The sequence below is a fragment of the Theobroma umbraticum genome, unplaced genomic scaffold, assembly GCF_002168275.2.
Source record: "Theobroma umbraticum cultivar Fairchild unplaced genomic scaffold, ASM216827v3 scaffold_204.0, whole genome shotgun sequence".
In the NCBI taxonomy this organism is placed as follows: Eukaryota; Viridiplantae; Streptophyta; class Magnoliopsida; order Malvales; family Malvaceae; genus Theobroma; species Theobroma umbraticum.
The window spans coordinates 1,697,392-1,713,640 of record NW_018397267.1 but is presented as its reverse complement, the minus strand read 5'-3'; the positions used below and the strand labels follow the sequence as shown (position 1 = coordinate 1,713,640).

Sequence of the window (16,249 nt, the reverse complement as noted above, 5' to 3'; positions counted from 1 at the left end):
TGATAATTTTATAAAATTTTTATTTATATATTTTTAAAACATATTGGAAAATAAAGACATATTACCAAACATGTTATGTTATGGACTACTACCTTAAAAAAAAGGGAAACCAAAAACAAACAAACAGAAGCGATAACAAAGCGACAGCGTAGTATTGGCGTGCTGCAATAAACGTAAAACTTTTTTGGAAGCGTTTGTCTCTTTAAAAATGCAACACTCCGATTCTTTGCTAACGTCAGGCCAAAAACAAAATGGAAAATCAATAGCCATGGAAGCTAGTTAAAAGGCCAGCCTCGGACGTGAGATTCGACGAATCAACAGGAAACTATGGCCAAAAGAAAAAGGATATAATTATGGATGTTAGGATCTAAACCTATAACTTTCGATCACGTTCGAATCCAAAAATTGAGCAGGAACCGCAATGATTACTTTGAAAAACTGATGAGATTCCGTAATCGAACGGCTCCGATCACGAGATCCTGCAGCTCTGTGGGGAAGATCACGGCCATGGCGACCGTGCGAGGGTTTGAGGTCCGAGTCCAAACAGAATAGCAAACAGTGACCAAAAGCCGTCACTGTGAGTAATAAGTCGACAAACAAGCGGAAAAAGCTTCCAAACAAATGAAAACAATAAGGAAAATTCGCAGACGTTTCCTGGAAGCTTCTCTCACCCCCAAAAATCCAATCCTCTCTCTCTCTTTTCACTTTCCCGCTTCCGTCTTTTTTAGCTTTTTTTTTTTCTCTCTTTAGTTCCCTTTTTCATTTATCTGGCATTTTATTTTTTATTTTTAGAAATTTTAGAAAGAAAAGAAAAAGGAAGAGAGAGAAAATTTGATTCCTTTGTTGTTGGATTAAATTGAATCTGCTTTTGAAGGAAAATAAAAAGAGAAAGATTTTCGAGCTTTGCGTTTGTTTGTGAGAAATGGAAAGTTCACAAAGTAAGTGAATAGAGAATAAAAAGAAGGAAAGAAAAGGAAGAAAAGTTTGATTTGGGCTAGTCTTTTTTTTTTTTTTTTGTTCCCGGTAGTTTCTGGGCAACCAAACAGACTGAGTTCGAAAATGCAAACGAGGTATATGGAGAGGTCGAATAGTATGGCGAGAGAGAAGAGAGGTTTGGATTCGAGTTCTGGTGACGAAGGACCTGATAGGAAACGACCAGCTCTTGCTAGGTCTATCTCTCTTTCTTTTCTCTTTTTTTATTTTTTTTCTTCTCTGTGTGTTTTCAAAGCTAACACTTTATTGTTTTCCGTATGTGTTTTATGTTTTCATTTGGGAGTGTGATTTTGTTGCTGTTAGCTAAAAGTTTTCCTACTGAACTCTGACTGAAAGCTATGCATTAATGGTTTAGATGCTGTAAGAAGTTGTCGGAATAGAAAAGAAAAACTCTCTCATAACTGTTTTCACATGCAATAAAATGTAGGGTTCTTTTCTTTAATATAAAGAAAAAAGTTGTTTAATTTTAAAAGAAATTGTTTTGGATTGTTATGGTTTAATTATAAAGCAAAAGACAGTTTGATAAGTTAAGAGATAAGGTGATGGGAAAAGCAGGGAGGCCATAGTTGTGTTGTTGTTTTCATGTGGGTGTATTCTTATGAGCCAACTCTGTTGTGTCAACAAAGATGAAATAAAATAGGACATGGGTGTTGGTGCACTTGCAGTGTCTTGACGGACAGAGCTTAGAAAGCTGAAAAAAACCCTGTCTTTCTTGCCTTGACTTTCTTCTTTTTCATTTTTTAATTTTTTTTTACTAGTATTGACTAGTGATGAATGTATTTGATGTATGATTTTGACTGCAGTTTGATTCTTTTTTTTTTTATTTTGTCAAAATTCTTTTGGAACTTCTGCTATTTGTTGGTAAGCAAATAAGTTGTTTCATTAACCTAATGCTTTAACCTTGATGCAGTGTGATTGTTGAAGCTTTGAAGGTGGATAGTCTGCAGAAACTTTGCTCATCATTGGAGCCTATTCTTCGAAGAGTTGTAAGATGCTGGATGTTATTCTTCTCTTTGAAGTTCCTACCTAGTTCATTTTCTAATTTGGATGGTGATGTTTTACAAACTCACAACTCTTCTGGTCTTGGTAATTTGAACAGGTCAGTGAAGAAGTGGAACGCGCTTTAGCGAAGCTAGGCCCTGCCAAGCTGACTGCTAAGTATGAACCTTCTTTTTCTCTTAAAATCTTGTAATAATTTAATAACAAAATGGTTTCAATACTTTTGGAAAGTTTCATGGTTTTTTTTTTTTGTCATTGCTAAATCCCCATTAAGATTTTACTGCAAAATAGTCAACAAGAGTTGGAATTACCCTTGTGTTGTACCAGTGCGTTTTTGTTTTTCCTTCACATATATGCCCCATCAGTGTTGTGCTTGCGATTACATTATTGTCTAGTATAGATGTCCTTCCTAGCATTCTTTCCCTTGAGATTTCGCTGCAAATTTCATCTTTTATCCATTTTAGCGTAGCATATTTGGCACATTCTTCCAGTGACAAGTTCTGTTATATGCCCAAGGACTGCCTTCCTTTTCTCCTCTCTCTCTCTCTCTCTCCCCTTTGATTATTCAAAACTCTGGTGACTATTGTTCTGTTGATGCAGTTTTTCGCTGCACTTTTCTGGTTAATGCGCTTTTTATTGTTGCTGTTAATTTATTTTTCAAATGGTTTATGATGCCTCTGCCTCTTGCTCTCATTCTTTAATGGATAGAAAATGCAGTTCTTCCCCAAAACGAATAGGAGGACCTGATGGAAGAAATTTGCAAGTGCACTTTAGATCCAGGTTGTCTCTCCCTCTCTTTACTGGAGGGAAAGTCGAAGGGGAACAGGGTGCTGCTATCCATATTGTCTTGATCGATTCAAACGCTGGTCATGTTGTCACGTGTGGTCCAGAGTCCTCTGTGAAACTAGATGTTGTTGTGCTTGAGGGTGATTTCAACAATGATGATGATGATAACTGGACTCAAGAAGAATTTGATAGCCATGTTGTCAAGGAGCGTGAAGGGAAGAGGCCACTCCTAACTGGAGATCTGCAAGTGATGCTGAAGGATGGTGTAGGAACACTAGGGGAGCTAACATTTACAGACAACTCAAGCTGGATTAGGAGCAGGAAATTCAGGCTAGGGCTAAAGGTTGCCTCTGGCTCTTGTGAAGGCATCCGTATTCGTGAAGCGAAAACAGATGCTTTCACTGTTAAGGATCACCGAGGAGAATGTGAGTTCTTCATTTGTGCCAAATCGTCCATTATATGCTTAACTTTTTTTTTTTTTGGTAAAATCTATGGACTTAACTTTGTTTATCTCAAAACCAGTAAAATGTTGCCTTTTCCTTCTCTTTCCTACACAGTATACAAGAAACACTATCCACCTGCATTAAATGATGAGGTCTGGAGATTGGAGAAGATTGGCAAAGATGGGTCATTTCACAAGAGGCTCAATAAAGCTGGAATTTTTACGGTTGAAGACTTTCTACAACTTGTGGTTAGGGACTCTCAGAGGCTGAGAAATGTAAGGCTTCTGCGTCTCATCCTCTAATCAGAAACATATTTTGTTCTTCTGTCTGTAACTATTTTGTTGATCCATTTGTTGTAGATTCTTGGAAGTGGAATGTCAAATAAGATGTGGGATGTTCTGGTGGAGCATGCAAAAACTTGTGTTCTAAGTGGGAAACTTTATGTTTATTATCCTGATGACATTAGGACTGTTGGCATAGTCTTTAACAACATCTATGAGTTGAGTGGCTTAATTGCTAATGGACAATATTATGCAGCTGAGTCTCTCTCAGACAACCAGAAGGTAAATCAACTTGCAGTTCTGATATGTATTCTATTTAGTTTGGATTTCCATTTTCAAATACACTATGCTTATTTTATTAATAATAATGGAAGATTATCTAGTCCTGTCTTAATTTTCCTGTATTGTTTACCTCTTTTATGTTGGTGGGAGCGATGCAGATGACTTTGTTTCAAAGTCGCAGTCTTTGGCTTTAACAAATTAAATTCAACTACTCTTTTGCTCATGCCCTTTACGTACTTGCCATAATATGGAAAAAAATGATACCAGAAAAAAGGCTTGAGAAAACTTTCAATGGTCTCATTCTTGCAGGTTTATGTGGATGCCTTGGTAAAGAAGGCATATGAAAATTGGATGCATGTTATAGAGTATGATGGCAAGTCTCTGTTAGGCTCCAAGGAAGATGACAATGCAGGTGCTTCACAAGCCAATGTTCCAATGGACCTGCAAGGTTATCCAAATTCGATTAACCAACAGCAAACTCTACCAAGCCTGTCAGTGCCAGTTCCTTCAGAGCAGCCTCCCATGGATTCTGGTCTAAATGTTGGAGGTATATGTACTTGACTGAACGTGAACGTGAACGTGAACGTGAACATGAATTTTTCATAAATTGTCATTTTTTACAAACTCATTTTGAGTACATAGAAGAAGTGAAAACTGCAATCCTTCTCCCAATTCTTTTTTTTTATATATAAATAAAAGGTGCTGTTGCCTGGTGCCTGCTTAAGTGCTTTTCAGACCGGTATTTGAATATTATGTTTTTGCATCTGTACATGTTTGTTGTTGACTGTTCTCCATCTCTCTAGGTTATGATGATAGTATGGCTGCCAGACTATCGATGCAATCACAAAATGTACATCTTAATGCTCAGACTGAGTTGAATGGTGCTTCATTCACTCTACAGAACCACTTGGTCAGCGCTTCACAGCAGGTCCAGCTTCCAGGAAATGATAATGAGCTAGCGCTTGGTTCATCACAGTCATCCATGCCAGATTTCCATGGTGTTGGCACATCAAATATTCCTACTTATAAGGGAGTGGAGGATTTCTTCTCAGAGGAGGAGATTCGAATGAGAAGTCATGAGATGCTTGAAAATGAAGATATGCAGCATTTGCTCCGTATCTTTGACATGGGAAGCCATGGCCATACTTCCTTTAATGCTACTGAAGATGGTTATCCTCATTCCTCAGCATATATGCCCACCCCATCTCTGAATTATGGTTTTGATAATGAAGCTTCCCGTTCATCAGGCAAAGCTGTAGTTGGGTGGCTCAAGCTCAAGGCAGCCCTGAGATGGGGCATCTTTATTAGGAAAAAGGCTGCTGAAAGGCGGGCACACCTTGTTGAGTTGGATGATTCATAGATCTAGCCTGTGAGGCAAAGCTGTCTGGATGTGGTGTTTGTAGGCTTCCCGCCATCTCCCTGCCTGATTCTAGCCCAACCGGAGCAAGTACTCAAGGACCTGAGATGTTGGCATGGTCTGGCTCTTGTAGCCCTTGCATGGGTTCAACTCCCAACCCTGCCATCAGTGGACCTATCTGCTTGTACATTTCTTCTCTGTACAGTAAGCTTCCATCATTAATTAGTGCGGTTTAGGTTAAGGTGGTGTCTTGACAGTGGAGGTTGGAAATATTATCAAGGGGATGGAATCCGTCCAGCACGAGTCTAAGTAGCGGTTGTAACACATCTATGTAACTACTTTAGATGATTAGCATCTCTTCTGTACTTTATTCTGTTAAGATCAAACGAAATAAAAGCATATCTTTATGTGCTTTAACCTGTAACATGTAAAAATAAATTCCAAGTGGTAGTGATTAACATTCCCTGAGGCAAACTCACTCTGCTGCATAATGGAACTATGTTTTATTTCCCCTAGAGCATTATTCCTCCTTCTGTGCAACAATGGCGGTTCACGAAACCTCAAAGAGACGAGACCCAAAGGACATTCGTAATCCCAATTGTGGCCATTATGAGCTTTTTGTGCTTGAACACGTTATCCATGTGGAATCTCTGTTTCAAAAACTGAAAAAAAAAAATAGATGTCCTTTTCACGGACTGCATAGTGCGTGATGGATGGCTACAAAGAGCGTGGCAGGTTTTGCCTGTACGGTTGTTGGAGATAGAGGCTGGCATAATTGACGAATGCGGACAGCTTGAATTAAAGACTGTAGGTCCAGCCATCGCTAAAGATCACGATGTCCTCAGCCACCCTTTTTGGGCTGTCCTTTCATTTTCTAGTGAAACCCTTCCGACTCTTGTCTCTCGTCTCTTCGTCCGGATCTCTGCTTTTCCTTTGCGGTGGTGCACCTTGGAAAACGCACATAAACCCGGATAATGACATCCTAACCTCAGCGAAAGCTGCCAAACTGAACATGTGCTACCAGGTTACTGTCAGATTGCTGGTAAAAGCATTAAGTGAAAGGTAATTAAAATGACAGTGATTTCCCAAAATTTAAAACCTGGCAGTATTGTTAGAATGCGCATTCAACTCTGGAGAAATGTTAGGAGTCTACACAGTGGGCTTGAATCATTGTGATATTTCAATTATGTGTTTGGCTGAAACAAAGTCATTCAACAGATCATTTTCTTGGAAGGTGTCCTCCGAATTGCTTTAAAGGCTAAGATTAATGTCTTATCAAAGAACAAAATGTCAAATTCATGATCAGCTCATGTTTGAAAACCTCCATGAAAGACGTGCAATTTCGTTGTTTTCTCATTTCTGTAGCTTTCGTTTTCATTTCTTCTGCACAAACAGGCTCAAATTTAGATAACCTTTTGTACTAAAGAGGTGAGAATATATTTTTTATAATATATTTAATTTAATTATATTATAATATTTATTTTATAATAAATTATTATAATATAATTATATTACAGTTTGATGATATCACGTGATTATAGTTTAAAATTAATATAATTATATTATATTATATTTTTTAATATTTTTAAAGATATTTTTATTTTTTAATTTTATTACTTTGTTAAAAATATTTTGTGATATTATAATTAAAATAAAAAATATTAAAATAAAATATATAATATAAGAATCAGAAATTAAAATTAATATAATATATAAAATAAAATAAAATATATAATATAAAAATATATAAAAATAAAAATAAAATATAAAAATTATAATAAAAAATAAAATATATGACATTAAAAATATATTTAAGAAATGATATTATATAAAAATTAATAGTAAAAAATATAAGTATATTAAATTTATATTTTAATAAATATAAATAATTTTAAAAATTAACATTACGCTCTCGATAAAGTACTTGTAAACAAAACGCTGTAATATTATTTTCTTTGCATTTTAATCATTATTTTACTTATATATCAAACACTGTAATGTTATTTTCTTTACAATCATATTACTTGCAATTACATTATCTATAATTAAATTGCATTATACAGTACCAAGCGTCATCTTAATAGCAACATTGTATTATTATCAATATTGCTTAAGTTATTCTTAGTTCCTTTTTGGATAAATTGAAATGTTTTCGTTCATTCAGAGAAGCAGGCAAAATTCCTGCAGCAGAGAAGTGCAGCAAGTTCAATTCCAGCTGATTGGGAAAAAAAAGAAGAAAAACCCTCCGGCTAATAATAGTTAAGTATCATTAGAAATAATAGGTCAATATTCCTTACAATTATGTGTGACTCAAGATTTTATTACTAGTTTCAGTGACTATACGTAGGGGTGTGCAAATGGTTAGTTCAGTTATTGAATATCTAATAATCGAACTAACCGAACTCTTATTTAAAAATAATCGAAACTGAATCGAAATATATAACTAATCGAACTAGAACTAATCGTACTCTTAATTTAAAAATAATCGAAACTGAATCGAAATATATAACTAATTGAACTAACCGAAATCGAACTAATTCTGTTAGTTCGATTCGGTTTCCAAAAACCGAACTTAACAATTTTTTTGTTTGTATATATTTATTTATGTTATATTTTTTTAAATAAATCAATATTACAAAATATTAAAAATAAACTTAAAAATTTATAATAAATAAAATAAATACTTTTCTTTCAATTTCTTTATAATAATATTTTTAATCACAAAATCACATACATATAAATTTTTTTAAAATAAACACCCTTATTTAAGTTCGATTAATTCGATTAAAATTTTTTCTAATCGAAACCAAACCAAAATAATTTTACTAACCGAACTATTCTAACCAAAATAACCGAATAACGAAACTAATCAAATCGAAAAAACCGAACTCATTTCAATTCGATTTGATTGTTCAGTTCCATTTTTATTTACTCACCCCTAACTGTACGTCGCTTGCAGAGGCAAAGCCGTGGTTTTAGACCGTACGCTGCTCTGGCTGTATGCTTGCAATCTCGTACTCGTGGGAACTTTGCTGTGCTTGATTTTGATTGGTCATGAATATGGAGATTGAAAGTTTTGGAAGCAAGTGAAGAAAAATTATATCTTTATATTTCCAGATCATTACTCCCTTCTCTATAGAATTATATCTTTTTCCTCGAAAATTACTTTAAAAATATCATAATGTATGTGAAAACATATGTAGATAAGCTGCTGAAACAAAATTAAATACAAGAAAAATACTCTTCTTTTTTTTTTTTTCTGCCAACTAATTTCTCAACTTGAGCTCTTGAGAAGATTTGGCTTCTAATGTCAAGGGAAAAGCAAATAACTGTCAATCAACGCAACATAAAACAATATAACGAACTTTTGTCTTTCTTAAAGTTCGGCGAAAGAGTATAAGAAAAGTCCGAGGAAGGAGCAGTCATTCTGTATCTGAGATATCATCTTCATCTTCATCCAGTATGTAGACCAAGGCACGTTTTCTCGCAGCGAAAACACAAGCTACGCCTCTGGATGCTGTTACAGTCGATTTCAACATAAACGTTAAATGGATTTGCAAAATTCAAGTATGTTCGGTATGATCCGTCAGATTGAGATGTATGACAGTTGCCAGGATGTTTCAGTTTGAAACTTACCACTAACTGCGAGAGGAGCAACTACAGAGTGAGGAATAAGTCGAACCTTCTCATTCTCCAGGTGTAGATACATAACTGAGTCCTAAATGCACATTGATATAGTTTCCAACAAGTTAGCTTCACCACAACGGAAACTTAAAGATTCGGTAAAGAGGAAGCCATAAGCATAGTCTATCAGCTCATGGGAACTATATGCCTGCCTAAAATTACGGAAAGATGATTATTAATGAAAGAGGCAGGAACAAGGTAGGATATGAACAAGATGCTTCAAATGGAGATGGCAAAACTAGGGTAAAACGTTTAGTTCATGGCAAACAGAAAAAAGATACAGTTTCCCCAAGAGTAAGAAGGGAATTAATAAAAGCACGGTTTCCCCAATTAATAATTGTGAAGTCTATGAAAGTTAAAGCAAAAAATGAACAGAAGGATGTCCAATCGTGTAAAAAAGCAACAAATCTATATGAGTTAACAATGATATTGAAATGTTCAAGGAACATAAGACTGAAGTAACTGGAGTTCATAGGCATGTAAAGATAAGTAATTGAGTTTGTATCGATAATTGAGCGGCAGAAACAATTAGGTTAAAGGTCCTATCAATTATTTACTTCAAGAAGTGCGGTTAAGATCTGCCAGAAGAAACATTTACCTTTAGCTGACTTAAGTTCCAATGATTGATACAACTGGATCTTGAAATAGATACAAATGGGAGATCATTAGCTTGAACAATCATCATACAAGATTCTCCAGAGCTTTCAGAAGCAGCAGTTGTTTCATTTAATAACAAAACAATTTGGCCTTCCTGTTTTAGAGTTTTTTTTTTAAAAAAAAGGATCAAGTGAATTAGAAAACATCCCAAAAAACTAAGACTAAAAAGGTGGCAGCATAATCATGAAATAACCAAAAAACACATGGGCTTACCTTTGTTACATTTAAAAGAAGAGAAAAAGGAAAAATGAAGTTCATTGACATCCCAAAGAGCCCAAATTACTGGATTGGTTAAGTAAAAATCTAGGTTTTCACCTTATATAAAGATAGATCCACGCAATGATAACCATCAGGAACAGACAGCAAAACAGCTTCCAATGAAGCAGGGTCCTCAGTAATATTGCTCAAACTATGCATGAAACCCTTTGATATGCCTATACAATTAGCAATGTCCAAGGAAGAGTCACCAGGTATTTGGAAAGAAATATAATCAATAAACCCGTGTTCGTGAGTCTGATAAGATGACATAGCTGTGGAGGCATCCTACACAAAAAAGAGAAAGCATCACAACAGGAAGAATAAGCATTCAAAAACATAAAAAAGTAAATTCTACCAATGTTAGAGATGATGATATCAAATATATAGCATTTACAACTTTCAATTATATACAGAAGCCAATAAATGTAGGACCGTAGTTAGAGACTGAATAGGAGGGGAGGGCTGGCAGGGGAGACTACCTTGTAGTATGTTACTGACATAGGAACAGTGACAGACATAGATGCTGGAGAAGATGGGAGAGCAAACAGTGGAAGCACATCCTTACAAAGTATCTTCTGTGAAATTGTTGTAAAGGGCATCAAGAAAGCCTCCTTGAAGCTGAGATTGCAGAGCTATTGTTAAGGCATTTTACAGTTTGAAGAAAAGTAGAAAAGCAATATGCATGATATGAAGATGGAAGGCTAAATTACTAGATCTATTAGTGGGATTCCAGTTAAAACCCAGTTTCTTAAGCAAAGGAAGTACAAGGGGTGGGGAGGGGGGGATGTTGAGTATTGGGAAGAAACGAACTCTCGCTTTCATTGAAATAATGATCTTGCTAATCCATATATCCACATATTTATAAGGAGAGAAATTTCACAACACACTAAACACTCAATCATTTAAATTTACACATCTCCTAGGCATCTGCAGGAGTTGTTAAAATATAGTTCTGTTTTGATAATGATAAAATCTCTATTAACAAAATTTGCTATTGATAGATGAGGGCAATGGAAAGCATACCTAGACTCCATCTGTTGAAATTCCTCTGATAATGTCCTCCGCAGATATTCACAATCTGAAAATCCCCCAAAATGAACCAATTCTCTAACTCTTTGCAGTGTTTCCCTAAAGGATATAAGGCATCAGATTCTTTCAAGGATAAAAAATGACATTGTTGATGCACTGTTATCTACCCACATGCATCATGCATCTATATAGATGCATGCATAAATTCAAACATACCTATCCACATGTATCATACATCTATTAGAGATACATTCATAAATTCCATATGTACATACAGTTATACTAACAGTCACTCATGAAGAGTTAAGGCCAAGTGTGCAGCTTGATAAGTATTAAACTAAAGTTAGCATTCAATATTTTTACATCCTTAATCAGCATATTCAGAATAGATTGTTTATAGAGAGTTATTTTTCTTCTGTGTAGACACAAAGTCCGCTCTGCTGCTATTAAAGAGTAGCTCAAGAACATAAGTAAATGTACGACATACGTACATTAATGCTGTGTGACACATTATGGTTACACTTAAGAAACAAACAATAAGCATAAATCTTGTTACATGACTGACAAAAGAAAAAAAATTGAAAATACACTAGTTAGACCCTATGATGGTTGAAAGGATAACTTACATGTCAGTTTCAATAACAACTTCAGACAACTCCAAAAAGGGCCTAACAGGATCTTGATCATATAAAAACTTCAAGAATATAACAACAAGTTCACTGTCAAAAACAAAATGTAAGGCTACCAAATTAAGGATAAGCATAAAAGTGGAACATAAAGCCATCTGAGAAACAAACCTATTATAGGGTAAAAGCTGATCACTTGGCTCTTGCATAAGTAGCTTTATACATTTTAGTAGCCAATTAAAGAAATTTGAAAACTGAAAGCAAAGACAGATATCAGAACTCCAACAGAAGAATATCACAATTCCAAGAGAAGAAGATTGTCCACTTTCATTGCATATTGTAGAAAGGTTGTGCAAGAAAACTAACCATCGAAGTTTAACACTTAATTGCTTTTTTCTCACAAAAAAAATAATAGAAAATTCTTAATAAAAAGAGTTGAAACTGCTGCTGTCATGTCAAGCATATAATCTGACATCTTTTTACCATTATGTATCGGCAATCACTTCAAAGGACAGTTATGATTCATATCTTGCTTTAAAAAGATGGAAAATTAGTGAAATTCATCATAACATCAAAGCGAATGGTTCTGAATCAGAGAGTGCATTGTAAATTCTTCAACTTAAGGCCTTTCAAAAAAAAAAAATTGTTCAACTTGAGAGATCTTGACAAAAAAAAAAAAAAAAGAAGGGAAAAACATATGCATCTCGAACATTTCATTTGTTCCAAAAAGACAACTCCTACATTTCATCATTATTGTTACAACTGATCCAAAGGTAGCACAAACTGACAAATGAGGCAGAGTGGAGATTTTCACCTAGAAAGGTTAGTATATTGGAATATTCCAAAATTGAATACAAATTTAGCAGACAACTCTACCGCAAGCAAGATTTCGCATTGTCTATTCACCAAATGAATTATCTACAAAATTGCATCTCAGTTTATCATAGCTGGTTGGAGATTTTCTAATAGAAGATTGATTACAGTTGAAAAGACCAATTAATTTTCATTTTCTAGCTATCATTTTTGGAGATTTATTTAGAGCTGAAGGCAATGATTTACTCAGACTACTTAAAGTAAACAGGTCTGAAGTATCTCATCAAAATAGTGGGAAAAAAATTAAGAATGAAGAAAGACCAAAAGAACTTCAAATAATAAGGTTCTCAAGTTAGCATACCTGCTGTACCACAGAGGAAAGCACCCTCATAAATCGCTCAACTTGTACTAGTAAGATTCCAGATTTTTCTGTCGCATTATTGATCAGAGTCTCATCTAGGCCAATACCCTGAAAACGTGTGCGCCATCTTGAAAGACCTCTTAGTTCTCCCATCCTGAATCCAATAATTTCTGCAGCAGGCTGGGAAATGGATATTAATCTCAGCAGGATCACATCAGGAGGAGCACTCACCATACAACATTTTGTGATAAGGAAATAGAAGAAGTGCCTAAAATGGATATTCCATTAGTGAAATATATCATCACAACCAAACATTGTCTAAACACAATGACAAAACTGTTACAGTCTGCTTTAGTAGAGATTTTATGTGCGACAAGGAGTCACTGTGTTTAAGCACATACTGGAGTAACTCATCCTTGTCCTAAAAAGCAACTATCTAAGCTGATAGGCTTTCAACATAATAGCTAACATTCATTAGATTAAGCAAGTAGGTAGAATTACCTCTGAAATGTAAGCATTTCGACCATAACAAAATTTGAGCCACAAAAATGTTAAATAGAAATAAGATTGCATAAGCAAACTACAGATGGCACAGCCTAAGTTGGACACTTAAATTTCATTTGCGCACCCATATCATTGTCTATCAACCCAATCCACCAAATTGCAATAAGATATTTCATGATATAAAGTAACAAGTTAAAGATTCTTCTAAGTAATTATTACATGAATTACAGAGAAAAATTCAACCAAGCACCTGAAGATGATCAAGGACAACATGCTGAAGTTCTTTTCCAGCACCACAAACGACCTTTGAGACACGCTTCACTCCCTATTTAGGAAGAAATCCATTGAATAAAGTATGCAAACTAATTTCCTTCACAAAAGAAAGATATTATTAAAAATTGCAAAGTTTACCAATTCACCCAGGGAGTTAACTAGAAACTGATGAACTGGTGGACTAGTTCGTGCGCCACCTAGGAGGCTCAAAAACTCCTCTTGGGGAGACGAGTCCAGCCCTATATGCATGTGAGAGAAATCAATTAATGCACATGCGGCAGAAATGGAAAATATGATTAGTAGTACTCTAATCAGAAGTTACCATGATCAATTATTAAACTAGATAGAGAATCAAACTTCTCACAGAAAGTGTGCATGGCATCTGACCACTGCTTACACATTACTGATAATGATGTACGAATAACTTCAATTAAATCCTCAATGTTAGAAGCTTGTTGGGCCACTTGATGGAGTTCATTTTTCCTGCAATAAGAAAGAGATAAAAAAGGCTGAAGTAGATCATGTGAGGGATAATAGAATACAACATGTTCATGATTCATCCACTTCAGATAAGCAGCTGGTGCATGACAAAACTATGAGCAAGAAGCATTACAGAGAATCCCATAAAAAAAATTCAAGTATAGATAAATCTAACACTACAAAACTTAATACCTATAAATTTACAAATAAGCTGCAGGTATTCCCAGTTTCTCCAGCAAAAGTTACCTCTTCCAAAAGATAGAAGTATCAAGCAGTAAGCAATGCAGGCCATGCATACCATCTACACCCAGCTGTCCCTCTTGCAATTCAACCTCGTCTTGATTAAGTTCTCCAGAACACATTACAATCAAATGACAAAGGTCTTTTGACAAAGCAACCTAATAATGACAACATAGGAACATCAGATAGCTCTACATATTGGCCTGCAGGCACTAAGCACTGATAAAAACAATAGTGTTTTTTTTTTCTTTTTTGGTTATTGGATGCAAGAAATATACTCTCAATGCATATTATGATTCATCCAACTGCATGACCTTTCAACCAGGAAAGCCCAAACAAACACCTTACAAGGTGTCCAATATTATAAGCGTAAAAATATAAATTAAGAGATAAACATTTTAAGCATAGTCAAGCCAAACTAGAAGAACTCTTCTTTGGTTGACTCTTTGAACAAAACTCTCCCATAAAGAGTTATACTCAACTTTAAACAAAAATTCCAGAGTTAGCTCAGTTGCCACATCACTTGCAACACCTTGTTCTATGAATCACTAATAATTAAAGACTCCAATAATCGTGAAAGAATGTGATCTCAAATGCACTGCTGCCACTGCAAATTCATTCATTAGAACATACCTTGGAAATGGAAGCATTTAGAAGTCTGTAAGTAGCTTGCTCATTTGCAAAGGGAGTAGGTATAGATAACTTGTGAATGTTCTGCCAAATGATTTCATGTGCAAAATAATTCGCATTAAAATACATAAAAAGAGGTGAGTATATGTTGAGCATCAAATATTATATAGTTATAAATGATAAACAAAATACACTAATTAAAAACAGAAAGCAAAAGAAAGAGAAACAAAACATAAATTAACTTGAAAAGCAAGAATAAGGCTATCATAAAACCATGAATATTAGTCCAGGCAAATATCTGGAGGTTTAGGTGAGAAATTCAAAGGATTTTACAATATCTGTAAAATTATAAGAAGTAAAATGACAGAAGAGTGTGAATTTGAAGAATCAAAGCGATCAAAAGTAATTCTTTATTAGCCGGACCAGCTCTACAAAAAGCTACAATTATTTCCACAAGTTAGTTGTTAGGAAATAAGTCAATAATGTATATCGAGTGGCCACACATTACAATAAGATTCATTAAGAAGAGATGGAACCATAGATCAACCACCAAGACACACAATATAGAAATACTAGTTTCAATACTAAACCATATTTCTACTTCTTCAAATATACTTCATTAGTTAATCAGTATAATCCAGAAAGTTATTTCCAATATAGATGAGTAGCTTACTATTTTCCCTATTGGAAATATTCCAAATATACTAAAGCATATGCTTCCATCTTTGTCACCGCTGCATAGAATGTTAAATCGTTGGTATGAAGAATTTGAAAGCTCTTGAAACGAATCTTCACTATCATCCATGAAGCCAGTATCTCCAGGTACTAGTCCAGGCATCCGAGGAACTCTTGGTGCAGGGGGAAAGAAACAAGAAGTGCGGTCCTCATATTTTGAATTGTTAACAGAATCATCCTGAATTTCAAAGTTATAGGAAATTGATCAAGAAGTTATAACATCGAACACATGTTTGTATGAACCAGATAAAGATACCAGCCTAGACAGACATCCTAGGAAAGTTTAACATATGCAAGATATTTACAAGTCACAATTTTCCAAAAGACAAAGGCATACTCTAATCACTTGTCCATCCTCCTCCCAGTTTAGGGACACAACAGCAACAGTGTGAGACTTTAAGCTTCTCAACAACTTTCCATTCTGCAAGAAATACAAAATATCATGAGTTGGATGAGCAAATTTTGTTGTATAATTATGTGCACCGACAATTTAACCTCAAGAAGATACACACCCACATAATAAATGTCATGTCTCAGGTGCCAATCCCAAAAAGTCATTCCAATATGAAAGTTGAAAGGACATATCAATGCTTAAGCAGAATCAAAGGATCATGGTAATATAATCTTCCAATTTAAATTAAGTTCACATCCTCCATCAAAACTAGCTTCTAATGAGCAAGTAACTTTATGAACAGTGCTCCAGTTACAGCATAAATTATTCCACTCTCCAATATGAGAACAAATTATTGAGGCTATGATGTTCATGCAAAGGGAAATCTCTAACATAATGAGTGTAAAGGGGCTTCAAAAACAAATGG

The 16,249-nt window shown here is 34.9% G+C and overlaps 2 protein-coding genes across 5 annotated transcripts in view; one reads left to right on the top strand and one right to left on the bottom strand.

Annotated features, from left to right (window-relative positions):
- Nucleotides 1–238: 238 nt before the first annotated feature.
- On the top strand, nucleotides 239–5,579 carry LOC110423896 (calmodulin-binding protein 60 B-like). Of its 3 annotated transcripts, none has more exons than XM_021438314.2 (8): nucleotides 239–1,169; nucleotides 1,904–1,979; nucleotides 2,093–2,151; nucleotides 2,710–3,203; nucleotides 3,336–3,496; nucleotides 3,581–3,784; nucleotides 4,094–4,331; nucleotides 4,588–5,579. In XM_021438314.2, the coding sequence occupies exons 1-8, from the start codon at nucleotides 1,060–1,062 to the stop codon at nucleotides 5,142–5,144; spliced, it is 1,899 nt and encodes a 632-aa protein (XP_021293989.1). In that variant the 5' UTR covers nucleotides 239–1,059; the 3' UTR covers nucleotides 5,145–5,579. The 3 variants fall into 3 exon arrangements, with proteins under 3 accessions (XP_021293989.1, XP_021293988.1, XP_021293990.1); XM_021438313.2 differs by having other exon boundaries at nucleotides 240–1,169; nucleotides 2,701–3,203; XM_021438315.2 differs by lacking the exon at nucleotides 239–1,169 and adding an exon at nucleotides 1,532–1,778 and having other exon boundaries at nucleotides 2,701–3,203.
- Nucleotides 5,580–8,289: 2,710 nt separating this feature from the next.
- Nucleotides 8,290–16,249, bottom strand: part of APC4 (Transducin/WD40 repeat-like superfamily protein) — an 8,975-nt gene continuing 1,015 nt past the window's right edge. The window contains exons 4-19 of one of the 2 annotated variants that reach the window (XM_021438458.2): nucleotides 15,769–15,852; nucleotides 15,370–15,609; nucleotides 14,700–14,780; nucleotides 14,073–14,224; nucleotides 13,669–13,829; nucleotides 13,485–13,585; nucleotides 13,324–13,398; nucleotides 12,570–12,749; nucleotides 11,567–11,649; nucleotides 11,396–11,488; nucleotides 10,764–10,868; nucleotides 10,220–10,358; nucleotides 9,798–10,025; nucleotides 9,424–9,576; nucleotides 8,778–8,859; nucleotides 8,290–8,658 (exon numbers count right to left, since the gene is read on the bottom strand). In XM_021438458.2, coding sequence (XP_021294133.1) covers nucleotides 8,564–8,658; nucleotides 8,778–8,859; nucleotides 9,424–9,576; nucleotides 9,798–10,025; nucleotides 10,220–10,358; nucleotides 10,764–10,868; nucleotides 11,396–11,488; nucleotides 11,567–11,649; nucleotides 12,570–12,749; nucleotides 13,324–13,398; nucleotides 13,485–13,585; nucleotides 13,669–13,829; nucleotides 14,073–14,224; nucleotides 14,700–14,780; nucleotides 15,370–15,609; nucleotides 15,769–15,852 — 2,052 coding nt within the window. In that variant the 3' untranslated portion in view covers nucleotides 8,290–8,563. The remainder of the gene's footprint in view (nucleotides 8,659–8,777; nucleotides 8,860–9,423; nucleotides 9,577–9,797; nucleotides 10,026–10,219; nucleotides 10,359–10,763; nucleotides 10,869–11,395; nucleotides 11,489–11,566; nucleotides 11,650–12,569; nucleotides 12,750–13,323; nucleotides 13,399–13,484; nucleotides 13,586–13,668; nucleotides 13,830–14,072; nucleotides 14,225–14,699; nucleotides 14,781–15,369; nucleotides 15,610–15,768; nucleotides 15,853–16,249) is intronic. The other variant, XM_021438459.2, reaches the window with a different exon arrangement.